The sequence below is a fragment of the Microchirus variegatus genome, assembly GCF_963457635.1.
Source record: "Microchirus variegatus genome assembly, chromosome: 7".
In the NCBI taxonomy this organism is placed as follows: Eukaryota; Metazoa; Chordata; class Actinopteri; order Pleuronectiformes; family Soleidae; genus Microchirus; species Microchirus variegatus.
Window position 1 is genome coordinate 16,003,402 of NC_139808.1, and position 22,101 is coordinate 16,025,502.

Below are 22,101 nucleotides of genomic sequence, written 5' to 3' on the forward strand. Positions count from 1 at the left end.
CTCCAAAACCACAGACTTATCACTTACAACATTTTCAAATCAGACAGGTCCTGTCACAAAAAGATGCAGAAAAAAAAACACTTTAGGACTGATGAGAACCAGGAAAATAGATGACAGCTCTCCTCTATTTGCTTCAATGCACAGGTTTGCTCTTCAATATAGAATTCACCCCTCACCATCGTAAGTCAAGCTATCGTTTTTACAGCATTTTCTGCTTCTTCTTGTACCTCAACATTTCCGCCCATGAAATTCTAATCGGCAGATGGTAATATATGCCTCACACAATCGTGCTCCTAAGTGGATGAACCTTAAAGTCAAGCACTAACACCATTATTATATTAATATTGATATATACTACATTCATATAGGACTGATTACGGTTTTCTTATTCATCCACTTCCTCTGTGTAACACAAACAGCAAAGAGAGACATCATTAAAAAAGAAGAGTAATGGTAACACTTAACATTACTCTACGGTAAAAATATGGTAATAGTATAGTAATATAACATGGTAGTAAAACAATGATACTACCATCTTATTTTAAGAGGAATCGCCAAGTAGTAACTTGGCAATAAGATTAGTAATGTGTGTGGTACCATAGGCAGGATGAATTTCAACTTTATATCATTTTAATTATCAACTTGAATGAACATTTTCATGTTTCATGTTACCTGGACATTACTTATGAAATAACATTAGTGTAATATTAACTCCTGTTCTTATTACCATTAGAAATAAGACAGCAGTACCATAATACAACTTCCCTATGACAATTACATCATGTTGTTATAGTACTCTCATGTAAATTGAGTATTCCAATGCAGTAAGTACTCCGAACCAATTAGCTCTTATTATCAGTTTTCCACCAACCTCCAGAGTGAAAGACAGCACCACGTCAGATTTGGACAACGTGTTCTCGTCCTCCTGACCCATGTCCATGATGGACGTGTTGTGGCCTCGTTTCAGCTTCTGCAGCTTGAACTCTCCTCCCTTGGACACGGGCATGCTCTCCAGGTTGGCCATCAACAGGTTGACAGAGGAGCGCAGCTCTTCGATGAACATGGCCTCCATCTCCCTGGTGGGGAACTTTGGGAACCTTCCACCATGCTGGACCGAAACAGGAAGAAAAGAAATTCACTGAGGAGCAACACGGTCCACACATGTCCAAAGAAAACAAAACCAAGAATGCATTTTATAAACCACAGTGTTAAAATAATTCTAATAAAACATGTCAATCTGGCCACAAGATTGGTGTTGTGGTTAGCACTCTTGCCTTTGCAGCAAGAAGACACTGGTTTGCAACCAGGTTGGAACAAGGGTCTTTCTGCATAGAGTTTGCAGGGGGGGGGGGTTCTCCAGGTTCTCCAGCTTCCTCCCACAGTCCAAAAACATGGAGTATGGGGATTCGGTCAATTGGACACTCTGAATTGAGTGTGAGAGAGGATGGATGTCTATGTATCTGGCTCTGTGATGGACTCGCCCCTCTGTGACCCTCATGTGGAGGATAAAGCAGTAGGTCATAGATGTCAATATGCGAAACTCCCACACTGTTTAATTGACCTCCGCAAAGGAGGTATGTTTTCACTGGAGTTTTTTGTCTGTCTGTTTGTTAGCAACATAACTCGAAAAAGTCACAGACAGATTTGGATGAAATTTCCAGGAACTGTCCGCAATGGGACCAGGAACAAGTGATTCAATTGTGGGCGTGATCCGTGGGGGGAGGCGGTGGGGGGCTGAGCTGTCTTGGCGGAGGTCTGCACTTTTCGAGTGCTTTTCTAGTTATAAATGTGTCTGTACCAGACACTTTTTTAGTTTGCATTATCGCAGTAAGGCGAATGATATATTGCCCCATTATATACTGTATTATCGTACACTACAGAAACATCACAGGCATTCTTAATGACACTGATTAAGGGTGTTTCTGTTCTGGGGGTCGTTTCAAACAAAAAAAATTGAGTTATTGTACCAAATAAATACTTACAACAAGGCACACAGAGGAGAGCAGAAGCAGAAGCAGAAGATTTAAAATAGCAAGCAAACATTCAAATAACACAGAGGAAAACAGACATTAAAGTCAATAAAATAAAGGCTATGTCAGCCTCATGTGTTTTAGTGCAATTCTTTGATTAGATCAAGTCTGTAAAGAGTACAACTCTCTCATCCAATTGTAATTAAGGGTAATATGCCACACACACATGGAAATGAGTCATGCAGTAATTGCATTGACAAACCAAGATGAGAAATAGAATTAAAAGACAAGATAAATGATGGCATTGTCTAACTTTGCGAGCTAACGAACTGTTCCACCTATCCATCCACCCACTCATCCATATATCCTGTACTTACTCGAGCGATCTGGTCTGCCATTTGAAGTCGTCCATCCAGCTCTCTTCTGATCTGCGCCGCCTGCTCATCGGGGTTGTCCAGCTGGAAAATATATGCAGTATGTTTTGAAATGAAAACAATAAAAATGGCAAATTACACAAATAAAGAGAAGAACTACACTTTCTGAGACTAAAGATATATTTTAAATAGGGCTGTCAAAAGACTAAAATTTTTAATCAGATTAATCACAGGGTAGCTGTGGATTAATCACGATTAATCACGATTAATTACCATTCCTAAATATGCCAGAAAAATTCAAATTTTCTCTTTATATTGTTGTAGGAACGGAGAGATAAATAAAGTATGTGAAAATATAAATGCAAAGAACAATAAAATACTGTAAATAACTTGTAAAAACCTATACAAACTTAGTAAAAAAAGAAACATTACATTGTAAAGAACCCACATTATAAGACAATATAAATAAATAGAAAAAATAAAATACTGTAAATAACTTTGAAAAACTACACAATGCACTGTAAATAACTCACATTTTAAACAAAATATAAAGTAAAGAAGTTAAATTGTTTTCTTGTGGTACTAAACCCACTGCAGGAAATTCCTCATCAGCACCTGCTTCTGCTAGTTAGCGTTAGCGTTAGCTAGCATTCTGACGCTAATGTTAGCTGCTGTCCGGACCGTACCTATGTTCCCCGGGTCCTATGTTCCCCGGAAAAACGGGGAACATAGCACCAGGGGAACATAGGTACGACCCCCTGCTGTCTGTGTCCCTGTTAGTTACACAATGACTGTTAATATTATGATTATATCATTATCTGCGCCAGTAGCTCTTCTAACTTCCTGATTGATAACTCCTCTTCATTTTCCTTCTGCTTCATTTACAACTTGCAGAACGATAACTTCACACAGGTTAACGTGAGGTGACATGGGGCCCCTTTAGGGGGGTTTCCTACCGAGATGTCATTGTTGTTTAAGGGGGACGGGGATGCGGCTGGTCACTGATGCATTTAGGCTCCGAGTGTCGGTAGCCCCCCTATCGGCTCGGGGTCCCAAGCAGTTGCCTGCCTTGCCTGTTCATAAAGGGGTCGTACCTATGTTCCCTGGGTCCTATGTTCCCCGTTTTCCCAAAAAAGGTCCTATGTTCCCCACTTTGTATGTGACAGGCGAACATGGGACCCTTTTTTTGAAAAAGGGTAGGGTTAGGGTTAGGGTTAGAGAAAGGGTCCTATGTTCCCCGGTCACAACCAAATCGGGGAACATAGGACCCGGGGAACATAGGTACGGTCCCGTTCATAAACACGTCTGCACGTCTACCCTTAGCGTGATGAAAGTGAGAAAGTGCGTTAATGCATTAAAAAAATTAACACGTTAATTCCACAAATTAATCACGCGTTAATTTTGACAGCCCTAATTTTAAATAAAAAAAACATATTGAGGTAATTTTGTGTAGCATAGCAAATATGTTTTTGTTTTGTGGGTTTGACGGGTGAAGATTTGGTCTTGTTTAATGTGGGGCCCCCTCAGGTCTAATTTGCGTTTTGCCCAAACTCCCTTGAAATGCCTCTGCTTGGACACACAAGAGGGATTAAACGTCTAGCAGATCACCGTGAATGATGATTTTAAATCCTTTTATGTTTCTGAGATATGTCTGCATTAAAACGAAACTTGTTTCACACAGTTTGAATGGCTGAGTTTTTTTTCATTAAAGTGCATTGTCCTCCATGGTTGTAAGTACACTTAATCACAGAGAAAATTCCCTCTGGGCGATGTTATTGCTTACACCTGTCAATATATTCCCTTTCCAAGTCGGCCTTGTGAAGCCTAGCTTCTTACGGAGGCCAGCGGCACCAAGAGCAGGAATCAATGTGAGAGCCATGTGGAACTCATCAGCAGCTCTGGCCCCTGGCTGCACAATTTCTCTGCAGCACTGCCTGCTGATTACAAAGGAGGTGGAACAAGTCAATGGCACTGTTGTCGCACCACTCAATGAGTAGTGTGTGTGTGTGGGGGGGGGGGACAGATATATAACATTACAGGGGGTGACAGAATCTTGCCAAAAGGACGAGCATAAATGTTTGATTATTCTTTAGTTAATGTGACTATTCATTAGAGGTGGAAAAAGTACTGAAATAGTCTACCACTTTTTTGATAAAAGTTTACTTGTACAAGTAAAAGTATTGGTCAAAAAATGTAGCTTGTTTAAAATGTACTCTTACTTAATTACTGTTTTGTTCTTGTGTCCTGCAAAAAGGACAAAGTGACACAAATCTTATAGGCAAACCTTTACAAATTAAAGTGCTGACAAAATAAAATATGTAAACACATAATGTATCAGTCAAAATGGGTTAAAGGTCACAAATGTCACTAACTCAGGGACTTAAATTAGCTCCAAATCACATATCTTCATAATTCACCTGTCCTCGTCATTCATTCACCATCTGTCCTCATCATTCATTCACCATCTGTCCTCATCATTCACCACCTGCAAACTCAGTAGCATTTTGTAAGTAATGTATTTTCTGAGACAAAATGACATTCAGGGCATGTGAGGTGGTGAAGTGGACCCAGAGTGAAGCATGTCTGAGGGAGATAAGGATAAAGGGCAGCTGTGCTCTCACATGTCCAAGTGGAAGAGTTAACCATTGGTTTACAAACCAATGCACCCCATGCACATACAGTACGTCAGCTGGTGATGAAAGATGCAATTAACAAGCATGACAATGTCAATCGGTTACGAAAACATGTATCTGGTGAAGAATGTGCATAAAATGAAGATTGAAAGCAGAGAAAAGCGAGTCTTTACCATTTTTCCAAACAGCAAGGGATCTTATTGGAGCACAGTGAAACTTCATTCATGACAGGCCAGTCATTCTTCTTCCACGCACCAGATGTCCCCAGACTTTGTCCCTGGGTCCATGTCCATCTAATCATCTGTTAACCTACTCCTGAGTTGAACAATCACCTGACGTCCCCCCCACTTTCTCTGGACGTGTTTTATAATCTGTTAAATTTAAGGGGTTTGCACATAAATGCAGAGAAAATGTTTCACTTAGGAGATGCGGTTACGGTTATGAGGTCAAAGCTGAAGAGAAAGAAGGAATGATGATTTGCAGGACGGAGCCAGAGAAGACTTTATTGCGTTCAAGGCTGCAAAGCCCTTTCAATTTAAAGGGTGTAATTATCGTGTGTAAAATAGAGATTACTCTGTATTTAATTTATTTTTGGAAGAAAACAACTGAATGTAGGGGTTACATTAAAGTTTAACCTTTAAAAATTATTAAGACGTGAACCAGAACAAGCCAGTTGAGCAAACTGTTCTTGTATTAGCAGAGGTATTAAGTAAAAAATGTGCTGCTGGTGAAGCTCTAGGGAGAAGTGTATTCTGAACATCTTTGCTCAGGAAATGCTGTCTCAGAGCTCTCATTAAAAGTCAGGCTGCTTGGACTCTGAAGATGACACTGAAATTAAAAGTAAGACTTACAATTTACAGAATTGTGTAAAAATATATTTACAAGTTTTCTCATTCTCAGACTTCCTGCACGTATTCAAGGTTCACTGTTTACTTTTCCAACAAACATATTTCAAAATCAATATGTTTTTTTTTGTGGCAGCGGAGGGGTCTTCAACATGTGAGTGAAACTGTAACGATATAGGTCTCTCCTTTATAACGTACCTACAGCATGTTCTGTTGCAGGATGTGATGAACAAGTAAATAAAAAAAAAAAAGGCCACAGGTCTGCCCCCTTCCACCTACTCGTCCCAACCTGTCTGTCACTGCTATTGATTTTTCTCCAAGTGGCTGCATTAACATCTTGCTAGAACAGCCACCCCTGCTGTTACCACTGACTGAGGAACATGAATTAATGCTGACACCAGGCAGGTGTCTCGCTCTCTCTTATAATACGCACCACAGATCTGATACATAAATGAAGAAGGCTGATTTACAGTATACATATATTAATTAAACCATATCACTGTGTTGAATCTCACATTACAGCAAACTTGTCAAGAAGTTAGAATTTAGTATTTAGTTGATTCTATTCCTCACCCGGAAGACCATACATTAAAAAAGGTTCAGGTGAATTCCCAGAAATGATGGGATTAATAATTTGTATCTCATCTGATTTTATTTTAATAGTGAAGTATTTCACTTGCCAAAGTTAAAGATGCAAAATAGTAACAATTATTACACTGTGACTGAGTTCAACTGTGTTTGTCATGTCACTGGGAATAGTGTTAATTGCCTTTTATTAGCAGAGTCATCTGGGTTCAAATATCCCAGATTTACCTGCTCACTTGTGTGAAAAAGGCTCCAGTTGCGCTCCCTTCCATATTGCCCTAATTATGATGAATTGAGAATACCAATGGTGAATGCAATCTTGAAATGCTCTGATTGACTGATGATGACAGGACAGAATGGTTGTTCAAGTCTAATTCCTGGAATTAGCTATCTATGGGCCAATTCCTATCTTAACCCTCAAGCTCAAGCCTTAATCTTAACTGGCCCTCAAAACCAAGTGTTGAGGGTTATTTTGTCACTTAGAAATGGGACACCCCTTAAATGCAGATACGTCTTCAGACTGTGGGGGGCAGAATAACGCGAAAGCTGCGTCCAGTCTGTCAACTCCAAAAAAGAAGAAGAACACATTTATGTCACGATTATTTATTACGATCCGTTTGTCAGTCAAGTTATTAGGTTGTCAGTTAGTTATAAGATGATACTCATACAAATACCACAACCACTTGCTCCCAAGGGTGGTCTCGGAAAATCTCAATATTGAGGGCGATACAGCCCTTAAACTTGCCCCTCAACTAAATTTTTCTGAGAATCGGGACAGCACTTGCACTAGCGGGATAGCGCATTTTTGAGATTAAGCAAGGAATTGGAATTCACCCTATATGAGCCACGGGAAAACCGGCAACAAGTATTTTGTTTGATATTAGAAATATGCATCTACCAGATTGAGGACATGCAACAGGCCACATCTTCTTCAAATATGTTCAGATATTTCCATGTGTTAGACATTGTTGGAAAGCTTAGAAACCACACTTTCAGAATGTGTAAATAACTAAAAATGTTAAAGCTCTGTACATTGAGCTGTATTTGCAGATGCATAAGATGACCACCTACCAACAGAAAAAAAGCCTTATTTTTTGCTTAATGTGGATGAATAGTATACAAAATAACTACATCTGTACTGTATGTGCAACAGTACCATAGATGAGGAATAGAAAATAATGCAAATAAAACGGGCATCCCATTTGTTTTATTGCTGCAGAGTATGCATTAATTTAGCATGTACAATCTGCGCAGTCACATTAGTGTAGCTCCTGTTTTGGCAGCACTCAGAGTGCAGGTTGTCTGAATGTTACACATGAGCAACACGTCCATATTGACAGCTGTGTTTGCGAAACATATGCATGTGATATACATGATTGAAATGTGGTCGTTGTGCACACAGTCTGTGGAGTGAAGTGACTCAATGTGGACAAGGTCAGAGGAAGAAAATGAACTGAGACAGAGGTTTAAAATGTTGAAATGGAACTCAGAAAGTTCCTCATGCTGCTGAGGGTGGTCTCTCTGCTCAGTGCATTAAAACGCTTCGACAAGATATTTAGTTCCCTGTTGAGCCAGAACCCCCTTTTTGCATTCCTAAAACCATGTTCCTCTGAAGTCCAACTGAGCCACTTTTTCTACCGACTGAACTCAGATCATCTCCTCTACGGCACTTTTTATTTCTTTCAAAAATGTCCTTGACTGTGTTTGTTCAGCAGATATGAAAACATTACATTTTGAGTGAGTCACTTAGAGACACTGAGTAAAGCACCCAACTCCAACAGCAGTTTTCTCCTCATAAAATACCACAGTGGACTATGATGTCAACAGGCAGAAAAAAATACACATATCTATCATGTAATCCTTCTGAATTATTTTCATGGGACTGTAGTGGACTAAAGCTCATCAGCTTAGTCAGCACAACAATCTGCTCCCAAATAATGTTGTGACTAATTGGATGTCACGCCAATCCAGCCATTCAGAGATCAGAACTAGGTGATGACAAGCATAACACAAATAGAACCCCACTTCATCAGAGAGAAGATGTGGGAAAGAAAAAATGAAATCCAACATTTAAAAACATGGTGACAGGGAGGTTGACATCAAAACGGAACTAAACTGAGCGTGTAATTTCATGTGTGACTTCTTACATGTGTTTTTGTGATGGCAGATATCAGGCGGCGGTTCTTCCTGGTGAAATGTAGTGTGTGTGCTTGCGTGTGTGTGTGTGTCCATCCCTGCTCCCTCATGTAATGTCAACTCACAGTGATTACAAAGACTCACCATCACATGGCAGCCCAGTGTGTAGGATGCACAGCGATTCAGTGACTCTTAAAGTCGTGCCGTGTGAACTGAGACCGTGCACTTAATGAGAGACGACAGCTTTGGGAAGAAGAGGTCAGTCAATGGCCAAAATGTCTGTTAAAGCTTCCAGTGACAAAAGGCCTGTAGCAGCTGTAACAAATTTGATTTTGTCCATTAAGACCTAAACATAAAGTAATGTGACAATGTTCTAGAGTGGCAAGTCTATAAAGAGATGCCAGGGTGGATGTCGTTTGACCATGCAGGACCATAATTGGCCATATATGTTGTTCTGTAAATGCACAGACAAAACAATATATTTGATTCTATAAAAACCTGTTCAATTTTTAATGGCTATTTGTGCTCCAGAGGAAAAAATATACGGTACAAATTTTAAGTGTGAACCTCTTTGTGCAAGTCTCCTGGAGCTTTGGAAAGTTTGCTGTATGAGCTACAAAGACACATACAGAGAAAAGGTAGTCCAGGCAGTCGGGAAGCAAGGCAAACAAAGCAGGCTGTGGGGAAGAACACAAACTAGCGAAATCCATCCCGAGTGATCTGATCACATCCAGATCGTGCTACGTACTGTATGTCTGAACAATCCTAATCCGTCCTAAATACACCCTCAGATCTGATCTGATATGTGTCCACATCCTCAGGCTGCATATACACAGTCCCTCAAGACGCATTCACCACCTCCTCAGCTGAAGGAGAAAAAATAAATTGTGCTAATCAGAGATCATGCATTCATATATTTATAGCTACTGCCACAATATTAATAGTGATTGAATCTTATTTCTTGTTAAAGCAGCATAACCAGGGCTTTGATTCACTCAAGCTCATCACTATTCCTCTTGCAGTCACACATCTGTATAATCAGACTTGTTAGAAACATAATGTTGCTCTTGTGTAGATTCATGACATCAATATATATTTGAATAAAGGGTGGGGAAAGAGGCAAAGATGCATTTGCTTAATACGTGAGGCTGTCCACATACCACAATACCAGGACTACTGCAAATTAGTAGTCCTGGTAGTTTGCTTCATCATTAGCATCACAGTCAATACTTCATACAAAAAGCAGTAAATCCCTCATTATTATTTATAGGTGCATTATGTAATGAATCTAAAGCAACTGGCCATACAATGTCACAGAGACTCAGGAATAATGTTCATATAACAAACTGAACTCACCAACAACAACAGTACAGCCAAAATATTTGCATTAAAAAATATATTTTGCAGACTGCAAATCACGTTTATGTTTTGAAATCATGTTTTGGCACGTGGCGCCACCTACCAATCATTGCAGTCAGTAGAGTCTCAGCTGCCGAGCAACCACTGGTTGCCAGTTACGTCAGAAAAACAAAACCTAAAAGACCTCTGTTATTTTTAATTTGAATGTAGTAACCGTTTTTGGCCACATTCTTACATATGGCACCTTTTAAAAAAAAAAAAAATAAAAAAAAAAAAACTACATCATGTCAGAATCACTTGTAAGAAAAGTAGCAAGTACACAATTTGGTTAGTAACAGGAAGGACAGAGGCAACAGAGATCAGATTTGTTTCTTGTTTTCCACACAACTTGAGAAACAAAGTATTCAATTAAAATAAAAAAAATCAATCAAAAAAATTCAACCAAACAAAAATGAACGTTCATAGAAAAATAGTTCTCAATAATCCTTCAGGACCGAGTAGATGAAGTGTAGAGCTGGTCTGGTTGTCTCCACAAAAGGAGAAGAATATTTATATAAATAATAAGCCACATGAGAGTAGGAACATAAAAAGCTATAAATACAAAGACAATAAAAACAATCATCGAGGAGCACTTACTGTAGACTGGTTATGAAAAATATATTGAGGAAAGCCACCACAGGTGCAAGTTGTTTAAAGCCATTAACTTTAAATGGGTGTAGTTTAAGTCTAGGTCTAATACACCAACTCTTTAATTTTTAATTCAAAGAGATACTTAAAAGTATAAGCCGCTTCAAATACTGTAGATATGTAAGGAAAACTTTCTGGAGCACTGCGTGTCTTTTACACAAAACAATTCAACAACAAGGGTTGTAGATCAACAGCGCAAACCTCTGTGATTGTACAAATAGAAAGTATTCTGGTGAAAGAGAACATCTGTGTCAAGTACTGCAGACGACCCTGAGCTGAACTCCAGCGTGGTGAACAAAGTGGTTGAGTGATGCGATTACAATACATTGCATTTGGTTCAGCAGCTGACTCGTCAAGTTGCTATTGATATCCCCACTGAAAGTATTAACAGGGCTTTTCATAGCTTCATTGTTTGAATGTGATATAGTGTGTGTTTGTTTGTTTTTTTTTTATGTGATTTTGCAGGTGATGCCGCAAAGAAGCAAAAATGCCGGTCTATTGTGAATTCCACAAACATTTAGCTGCTACAAGCGTCACCATAAAGGTAATTGTTGCTCTTTGATGAGTTGGAAAACCAAAACAAAAGGCTTTTTGTTTTAACCTTCCATTGAAACAGGAAGCAATTTTAGGAAACCACAATGGTCACCATGTCATTTAAATTTAAACACGGTGTCATTCACAGTTCACTAATGTCAATCGGATCCCTTGAAACAATCGACAGAATATAACAACTACATCTCAGAAAACTGATGAAAATCATCATGTTTATTTATATATTCCCATTCTGGAACATCTACCTCAGCGATACTTCTTTTATAGATGCGCTGAACGGATGTACAGTATATGTGAGAGCATGTAAATGGCAAATTGCTTTGCGTGTTTGCAAGAGAAGATAAGTGTTATATAAATACAGACTGTTTGCCATATTGTAGGAGAGGAAGAGGAGAGGAGTGATGACACCTCAGCATGTCTCAGTCAAATCATAAAGTGACAAATGACATCTTCAAATCACACTGGGGCCCTGCACCTCCTGTTATAACCATCATTACAACGATAAACTAGTACTAGTAAACCATGTACTAGTCAGTTTGTGCGTGTGGAATGTGTAGTGAAAGCATAAGCCACTGCAGATGCAGAACTTGCTTGCATAATTCAGAGGAACAAATATGGGACTAATCCCTGATGATGTCGTAAAAAGGAATCACCTGCAAACAGGTCTGTATGTAGAGACCAGTGGTGATCGCTCCAAGACAGCAAGGGAAGCTCGGCTTCCTCTAAAATGTCGTCACATATGTACTGTGTTGTATTTAAAATTCAATATTAAACTTACACAAGAACGCGATTAGAACGTTGTCACTTGTTCGTTTAAGAATCAGCTGTTTATGCTACGTGCAGCGTGTGAATGGGTATGAAAGATGATTGATAGAAAGTGTGCTGCTTTCACACATGCTGTATGAAGGTATGGGTGAATGGCAAAACTGTAGTGTAAACTAGCTTTGAGTGGTCATCAAGACTAGAAAAGTGCTATATACATAAATACAGACCATTTAGCTACTGGTAGAGACCATTGAGAAATTTAACACATTGGTTAAAACTGTAGTTCGTTAGCTCCTTTGACGAGTGCAAGGCGAGGGTTGAGAATAAAGCTATATGTCCATTCCACCTGCTCCCAACATTTACACTCTAACTAAAAATACTGATAGATCTCCATCATCGGCATCAACCTTTAACATCTGATCAAATTAAAAGCTTCATCCTTCCTAAATCTGTCCTCCTCTCTCCAATATCTCCTCTGGATGGATTAACGCCCCAAACCCTGATAGTGATTAAAAGAAAAGCAATCACTCGCCCTTAATTCAGACAAAGGGGACAACAGTTGGTATGACAAAGGAAGGGGGATGGTGACAAGCGGTAGCCTCTGTGTACAGCTGCCATGGCAACGACACACAAGGAGATAAAGGGCACTAGTGAGTGTTTGCACACGTTTGTGCGTGCGTGTGTGTCTGGTGCTTGCGTAAACGATGTCATCAATAGACATTCTGCATCTGTATTCTCACACGCTGGTGGTGCTGAGGTCAAACACAGAGTTTAACCGTAAAGATGATTCTAGGGACTGGGGGTTATTTTGGTCTCACCTTCAACATCTGTGTTGTCAGAACGAAATATGCACAGAGAATTCAGGGGTTTCACAGCAGTAATGTACAGTATATTTGAAGGGGATTACCAGCCACAGCACACGTACCGCCCCCTGCCATGTTTTGTTTCCCTTTCAGGAACGGCAAGCTGGGAAAGACTTTACCCTGAGTGAGAAGAGCACAATTTTGAACTGGAAAAAGCTGTGGAAAAATGCAGGCTCACATTTGCAATCTTACCTTGTGTCACACAGACAAATTGGAAATGCTGCAGGACAAACAGCCAGTCTGTGGTAGACAGAGGAGTAATGCATTTGCAGCTGTATTTTGGCTCAGAATCAGATTTGGTAAAAGATATTTATCTGGCTCACAACAGTTGCACAGGGTGAGAGGAAGCTGGAGCTGCACTGGCCCTGTACCATTTCACTCTCACAGTTGTTTATTTTAAGGGGCAACTATAAAACACTGACATAAATATGTAGGTCAATAGCTAATCATTGGGGAACATTCTGGTATAATGCACTGGTTTAGTTCATGTTTGTAACAACTTACAATTGATTTACATTCGTAAGAAAATGTTGACTATCTACATCAGCAAAGAAGTGCAGATAAAAGTGAAACAAACAATTTTCAGAGGGGTAAATCAGTCTCACTCATTGTGAAACCGTGTTGTGGCATTTCATGTCTTTCTTTCTTGTTGCAAGTAGTAAAATAAGGAAACGATAAAAACGCCAAAGAGAAAACTTGGCTTGTGTTCTGTTGTTGTTTTCAGATGCAGCAATGGAAACATTTTATGATTTTATTTTAAATAGGCTACTGGCAGCAACATACTGCTAGAGGTGTGAATGACAATGTGTTGCTGCGGTATGGTTTGTTCAGTGTTTATGTTGTTATCACAAATTCTGCCAAAAAAAAACCAACAACCTCAGAGTGACCTAGAGTTCTGTTGTTCTTAGACAAATTTCAAATTTTGCACAAGCCCTCCAACCCACCCTGTGGTTTTCAATACCATAGTTAAGGCTAAATGTCAATCAAAAGTTCCCAGAGTCATAAATCTTACCCATTACACCATTACCTACAAAGCCTAGTTTGCACCTTTCAGGGTCGGAGGATCACTGGACATCAAACACTTACACCACGTACTGTCTTATAGAGTCTACACTACATGAGTGAGCAGTGACAGGCATCACACATGACATGATCTTTCACCAGATTTGAGCCACAGGTGCACCGATGGTAAATTGTCATGGGAATAATACATAACTCCTTATATGGACATCCTGGGGTTGTGTGTTTATAGGTCACATATTCAGACTTTAAAAAGTGCATTTTTTTTTGAGTCTAAGTTATAATTAATTTTATACTGCATTTTGAGTAGTGATACAAGTAGCAATAATCATGCAGACGTCAGTTTTTGTTCATAAAAACGAGCCAAGTGAACCTTGAACCGTGACGTATTTCCATATTTCACAAATGCAATGTGATTTTAAACATTTTGAGTACTTTCTGCTCAGGTGTGTTTATAAAGTTGATGATTTTTTTGATTTTTTTTCATCAGATTGCCTAGGTTGTGCTGAAAAAAGGATATAAGACACTATGTTCCACATTCTTATAGCCTCTGTATACACTGTATGTTTAAACATAGTAATGCAAAGAAAAGCAGTCAAAATGCTCTGTGTTTTAACTGGTATGTGTACATTTCCTCAAAAATGCGAGAAGTGAATGATGTGTGTTATCAGGCTTTGTTTAGCTCAGTTTCATGATTTTTCCTGTTTGGCTCTCACCTGACATCACACTGTCCTGGTCTCTGACTGGCTGGGGAGGCTTGCGTAGTCGCACAATCAGATCAGATTGTCAGCAGGCTGCCCTCAGCAGATTCAATGTCTTACTGACTTATTGTGGAGGTCTGTCACACCTGGCAACTGCCATCATGTGCTAATTAGGGGCAATTAGTTGCGGATCACAAAACTTGTTAGTGAGCAGAGCATCAGGCTGAAAACAGTGTAGTATGAATGAGGCCGGTTCCACACTGCGTGTTCCATGCTTTGGCTCGTCTTTCTTTTCACCCAGGCACAAATGTTAACTAATGAAACCATTCACACTGAGACTGCATGAGACGTACGTTTCCCGCAAATCTCCTTTCGGTAGTAGATCTCTATTTTTCACACAAGCCACATGCCTGTCGGAGTAAAAAATGTACGATGAAAATGATCTTTCAAACGCAGTGCATCCTGTTCATGTTTCAAAGTAAAAGCACTGAACTGTTTAATTCATTTATTTCAACAAATTGTGTATTGTGTGCAGCACCAACAGATTTGTGGCTTTCTACTAATGAGTCCTGGTATTCAGTTTAGTCTAGAGATGTATTTACATGATTTTCAAAGGCAAACATAAAAGAAGCTGCACAGCTTCTTGCTCCACAGAAGGTCAGCTGGAGACACACACACAGTGTGAATGATAGAGCTGAGTGAGCTGCTGCTGTGTCACTCCACACAAATCCAAGATTCAAGAGTCAACTTTTAAACAAACCTAAATGTCTATTTCCCCCTGTTTTGCCTGCAGAACATTGAGCTAAATGCTATCAGTGACGGCATAGCTAAAATCAATTTAGCATGATCATTTCATGCATAATAGCTCATAGGCTGGCAAAAATGTTGTTTTGGTACATGGTCATAAACCAAAGTATTGGACAAATTGTAACTTTTACCGGATGTGTCGAGTCTGAACTTTAACTTATTTATTGTTGATAAATTCTAGGAACCTTTCTTGGACTGATTTTTTACCAGTTTTGTCTTAAACTTTTGAATCCACTCAAATACAATCAAATACAAATACTGCTTCTTCTTGGTGCCAACAGAATTGACAATGACATTCATAAAGTGGTTGCAACAACAACAACAACACATTCTTAAGTGTCTGTTTCAGTGTTGGCGGTTTTCATCACGACCATATTCTTAATTAAATTGCAAATGTTTTGTTGAGCTGTGTTTTCTGTTGTTCAACTAATATGTGATTTGGGTGAATTCCCCCCCGAACTGATTGCAGAAATTTTCACTGATTGTCTTTCAATTGATTCATGTACTAATTATTTCAGCACTCACAATGCTTGTGTGTTGTTGAGGCTTTCAGGGAGATGCAGACTCCACCACGGCCCTAATGACTAAAACCCATCTGATAAAAGGGAAAGAAGCTCTCTGTTCTTCCCTCACTACATATCCGCTGTGTTGGCCGACAATTCAATTTGTTTACTGTGTTCCAGCCGTCACTGTTGCCAAAGGCACATTCATCAAAAGACATGTGCAACGCTTTTTGACCTCGCTGCTTTTTATGATGTGTGCAGTTTGTTAGAGAACAATCATCTCATTCGCTGATTTGAGGCTTTCGCTGTCCTGTTTGAACTCGTGTTTTTTAGGTGTCGTAAATGTAAGCTGTAAATGTCTTCAATGTGTGCGTGGGGGGGATATCTGAAAATCTTCAAAGCATCAAAATATCCTGTAATATTTGTTCAAACTTTATTTGTTTAAGTAGCACCACGTACACGGACCACAGTTATAGACGATGGGAGCATTCACACCAGCCCTTCTAAATTGAATCCTAGTTTGTGTGCTTGGAAAGTCCAGTTCGTTTGGGGAGGTGTGAATCTGCAAATCAAAGAATCAAAGATCAAAAGCTCCATGTTTTGTTCTGATGTGTGGGAAATAGAAGTTGTCCTGCATTAACCAACAGATGAGCAAGTTTTCTTGTTCATGTTGTCTCGTCTTCTTCAGTGATTCATTATGCAGGCAAGTAGGAGAATGCGTTATTCAAAAGGTTTGGTTCGTTTCACTGAAGTGCAGTTTGAAAGGAAACTCGGATCGGCTAAATGGTGCAATCGTACGCAGTCTAGCGGACTATTAGGTTTCAAAACGACCTAAATAAACTATTTTTGCAACCTGGTATGAAACAGTGATGTGACAGTGGAAAAATAATTAATGATGTCAGAACAATTAACTGACTGCAAACAGGTGTGTATGTAGAAAGAGGCGAGAATTTTAAAATTGCCTTTTTAACCTAACCTGATTACACAACATGATATTTCAGCAAGAGGAGCCGCCGACTGTTATGTAATTTCCTCACAAATATGAGAGGTGAAACTGGGAATGATGCGTGATACGCTCAGTTACATACACATGCAGTATTTTCAGTTCCTAAGTATTTGTGTTTATATAACTACATAATTAACCAGCACAATGTGTAACAATCATACTAAATAAAGCTCCCAGTTTATTGAATCGATTCAATAAGAATAACATCCTGTCATCATTTTTGTATGAGACGTGCTGTATTTGCAACGAACACACTCTAAGTAAGAAGATAAGCAATTATGCCAATAGATAGTTATGTGTGTTATGGGTGATATGGTGATATGTGTGTTACTTTGTGATATTTCCTTTTTTTCTAGTGTTACACATTTTGTACCAAACATCACTTTATGAAACATCAGTGTTTATGAAGTCAAACCCAAAACAACAGCTTTCAAGTCTCAAGGAGTTCCAGAGTGTATTATTATTATTATTTTGGTCCGTCATAAAGACGCCAGTTAGAACATGGGTAGTTTTTACTCAAAATAAGTCCTTCTTCATTCAAAACATGATGGATTAATGAAGTCACATTTCCGCAAAAACCTCATCACAGGGGCAAAGAAATTAAAGCAAGATTTAGAGGGGACTAATTATTAATGTGGATGGAGTCATTTTTCAATCGCCACTACACAGTCAAAGCAGTTACGTTTCGACATGTCTGCTTTCCTCCTGTGGATTCTGTGGCTTCTAAAGATGGTCTCAGGCCATAATGGATGTGTGTGCAGCGAGTCAGCGTCACACAATCACTTGCTTCTCATTTAGGAACTCATATTAAGTAATTAGAGAAGCCACTCTCCGGCCTGAGATGCACCAGAGTCATGTGTCTCCTTACTAGGTCTATTTTTTTTTTTTTGTCCAGGAGCCACAGACGTTTCACAGCTAAATAGTGATCTTTCTCGCCACAGTCTCAGAGTCTTTATCGTATACTGTATGTCACAAACACATTACACAGAAGCACTCTAGTCTTTCAGTCGTCTGAATCCATTTGTGAAATGTTTGGGAAACCGAGGGACAAGCTGCTTAATGCTGAAGAGTCCTGGCATTTAGTTGATTACAGAGGAGGATTTAAAAATATATTTTATGATAATTTCCAAATGCAAACCCTAAAAATAGAACATGTATGCAGCTCTACAGCAGACACACACCCCCTGTGTGAATGGCATGGCTGCATCTCATGTAGTAAACTGCACACAAAGCCAGTGGGGCTCATATGAGGGTTTGTTTACGTTTTTTTTTTTTTTTTTTTTAAATCAGATTAAAAGATATTTTCAAGTTTTTGTGAAATCAAATTTCTATGATTTAAGTAGAGACATGGATATTGGCTTCGTCTTTACATCTGCCTGAAGGACAGTAAAGGAACACTTTAATAGGCCATATCTGAATGTATCTTTGGTTAAACTGTAGGGACGTTAAGCAAAAAGCCCACTGTGCGTGGGCCAGACAGTGGAAATTCCTCTAATGAGGGCAGCACCATGTTGCTTTTAAAGATGCGGGCGGAGAGCTCTCTGTCTGGCTTTTCTTCAAAAGCAGCTGAGCTGAGCTACAGGCAACAAGTAGAAGAAAGAAGAAAAAGACAAATCCCATTCAAGCTGCTGTAAATTACATCTGTGCTTCACTGTTCCAGCTGGGGTCATCTAGGAAGCACACTGCCTTTGCGTTCTGTGTATGTACCCAAGTCGAGACGTTGACTCGAGTAGAAAAAAAGATCTCGGGTTGCGCAGGGATTTGCTCATGAAATTGAAATTGATTAAATCAGAGGGTCTTAAACTTTTCATACCAAGTACCACCTGAGAAAAGATTGCGCTCTGGGAGTCACACCATTTCCACCTACAGACTTTTCACAGGAGGTAGATTTATTCTCGATAATATAATCTGCTCTCTCATCAGAATCCTCATTATTATTAAAAAAAATATTATAATTTAATTTATTATGATTACTTTGTTATCTGTTTAATTTTCTATGCACTGCGGTCCTCAGCTCCACTCTCATCATATACCCCGTTATATACAGTAGAAAAGTATTTCTGATTTTCCTCATAGTACCACCAGAAGAAGCTCGCGTACCACTGGTGCTACACATACCACAGTTTGAGAACCATTTGATTGTGCAGTTTTCTGTGGTGGTTTTGGATTTGAAACTTGTAGAGACCTAAGCATCAACAGTTACTTCAAGTCATATTATCTTTCAACTCAGCAAACCATCTGTCGGAAATATTCCACTTTGAGTTTGAGGAAGCGTTTTACCTAACGCCTCTGAAACTACAGTTATCTTCTCTCCCTATGAAACACCATAATAGAGTAAGCATACGCCTTAAATGAGATGAGTTATTTAACTGTGACTCTGTACTGTTGGGTTTTAATGGGCAGTTATTAGGAAGAAAGCAACTCCCACGACAAGAAGCCAATATTTACACTGTGCACTGATAACTGGAGAGCACACAGCTCATTTAGTGGAAGTCCCTTTTGTTTCTTGTAATGCTTGGGCCTCCCATCCTGTCTGCCTCCTAATCACCATCTTTGTTTATACAGTTCAGTCTGTCATCCTCCTCTCTCTTCTCTGTATAATACATGGTTTTTCCTGTCATCTGTTGTTTTTCTGCACTCAGTTTTCTGCAGAGACCCAAGAGGGATATGATGAACTTTGATGTAAAAAGTCTAACCCTTCCACTCTATTCTAGGCCAATGTGCACATGTGGTGTCTACTGCTGTGTAACAATGGGAGCTTCGTGGTTACTAACATTGCACTATTTGGGTTGTGGTTTTATTTAACAAAATTTTTGTCTGACATTGCACATCATTAATTGCACTATACTTTAAAAAAATAAATATTAATGTGCACTTAATTGCAGGTATAGTTCTTAATCGTAATTTGTTTATTCATAGAAATTATGTTGTTAGGTCACCTGCTGACAATATAAAAAGGCACCATCAGCCAGCTGCTCAAGGGTCATTCTCACATGCTGATACATAGGATATGTGGCACTACTATTTGTGGAGGAAATGTACAAATGAGTATGTTTATAATCGGGAGTTGTTATTGCACTCGATCTGTGAACTCATTGTCACTCACAGGATGATGTAGGGAGTCCTGAGGTCACACGCATGTCTGTTGTGAAGAGGTATGACAGTGCAGTCATTGGCCATGACCACATCTGAACCACTGAGTGCCATAAAGGTGATGCTTACACACACACACACACACACACACACACACACACACACACACACACACACACACACACACACACACACACACACACACACACACACACACACACACACACACACACACACACACACACACACACACACACACACACACACACACACACACACACACACACACACACACACACACACACACACACACACACACACACACACACACACACACACACACACACACACACACACACACACACACACACACACACACACACACACACACACACACACACACTCTTGTACTTGCTGCATACTGAGGACTGGGATGCTGACAAAGTGAGGACCAGCATTTCCACTTTATAAATCAACACAATTACAAATATCTACTTCATGAATGACATCTACAATGAACTACCGGGTGCAGTACCATAAAATGTATGCAGGTGGAGCCCCAGAGCAAAAAGAGCTGGAAAACTTTTTTTATTTTTTTATACATACAATATTGTCATCCAAAATGTTAGCCAAAATTTTTGACAAAAAAGTTTTGGTCCAAAATTTGACAAAAACGTCATACTATACTATGTTGACCAAAATTTCAAAAAAAAATTGACCAAAAAATATTTGGTCCCAAATTTGACAAAAACGTCATACTATACTATGTCATCCAAAAGTCGAAAAAAAAAATTACAAAAAAAATTTGTTCCAAAATTTGACATAAAAGTCATACTATACTATGTCGTCCAAAATGTTTTTTTTTTACAAATTGAGCATGTTATAGCAACCTAAGGAAGTGATTTCAATGAAAACAAAGTGAGGACCGGCCAAAATGTCCTCACCCCGTAAAAATGACCTCACTTGGTTGGTTAAAAACCTTCACTGGTCCTCAGTATGCTGGAAGTACAAGAACACACACACACACACACACTATTTATCTGCTCATATGTGTATGGCTACATGTGTATGGCGCTCAGGCTTCAGGGCTTATAGATGAACCCATGTCCTGTAAGATCAAACTCATAATATGAGTTTGATCTTATTGCTGAGGAGAACACTGCACAGTTGCTGGTTAAAGCCAAAGAGCAACAGAAAACAACCCATATTCAAATGATGGATTCATTCAATATTGCACGGCAGCGTCGCGAATGCAGAGCAACAACCTCGCTGTCACGTCAAACACCTACAGTTCCCTCCCCTGTGTCTCCATTCAGAACCGTTTGCAACAGACGGTGGCGGATTTGTCAGCTTACAGCTCATTAATTCACAGTGATCACTCCAGAAATGGCAACTGTCCATGACAAGAGAAGAAGGAAAAATCATCTTGTGTCTCACATGGAAAGATAAGCCTGAAGATAAATTTAAATGGCAAAGATGAAATTACACCTGGTGGGTGTATGTGTGCTGAAAAAAAGAGCGATACTGTATATGGTACATCATTTAAAATGCACACCTTTTCTTTAAGCTACAGAGCATAATTTTTTGGTCTTCATGAAGGAAAAGCAATGCAACATAATTAGTGTCTACATCTGAAAATGGGCTCGGTCAAGCAGTAAGTACTATGAGACCTGACTGAAGGAGTGTTTGTGTGTAGCAGTGCAGGGGCAGGCGGGGACTATTTTGAACTCATTTGACAATGGTTTTAATCCAACAGACATTCATTTTTATTGAAAAGGTACACACTGCGGCTTTAAGGAAGGTCCCATTTTGTCTGTAAACCACCCCAGATGTATGCATTTGTTCAAGTAAATAAGAAAATAAAATTTACCTTGGTCCGAAAAAATATAAGACGCAATAGCCTTCATTATATGAAAAGTGCATTGACTGGATACAGCTTTGGATGGAGGAGATGATGTCCTAGCAGTTGTAGATGTTGTTTCCATCAGCCAATGTTAGAGTAAAACAATAAAGGGGAGAGAAAAGATAAAAGGATGCAAAAGCCCCACCACACACATGCACGCACGCACACACACGCACATACAGACAAAAGACTGGCTGAGTACCTGTAGGCCTGCATACAGCTGCCCACAACTGGACGCCGTTATTACCACATCAATCTGTCTTTACAGCGCAGCTCTCTACCCTCTCATTACCATTACA

General features: G+C 39.4%; 1 protein-coding gene across 2 annotated transcripts in view; it reads right to left on the reverse strand.

Moving 5' to 3' along the window:
- The window catches only part of cadpsa (Ca2+-dependent activator protein for secretion a), a gene marked incomplete at both ends in the record, with an annotated part of 130,172 nt that overhangs the window by 74,244 nt on the left and 33,827 nt on the right, over positions 1 to 22,101 (reverse strand). For both annotated transcript variants that reach the window (XM_083892288.1, XM_083892287.1), the window contains 2 exons: positions 872 to 1,108; positions 2,348 to 2,428. In XM_083892288.1, the coding sequence (XP_083748414.1) occupies positions 872 to 1,108; positions 2,348 to 2,428 (318 nt within the window). The remainder of the gene's footprint in view (positions 1 to 871; positions 1,109 to 2,347; positions 2,429 to 22,101) is intronic.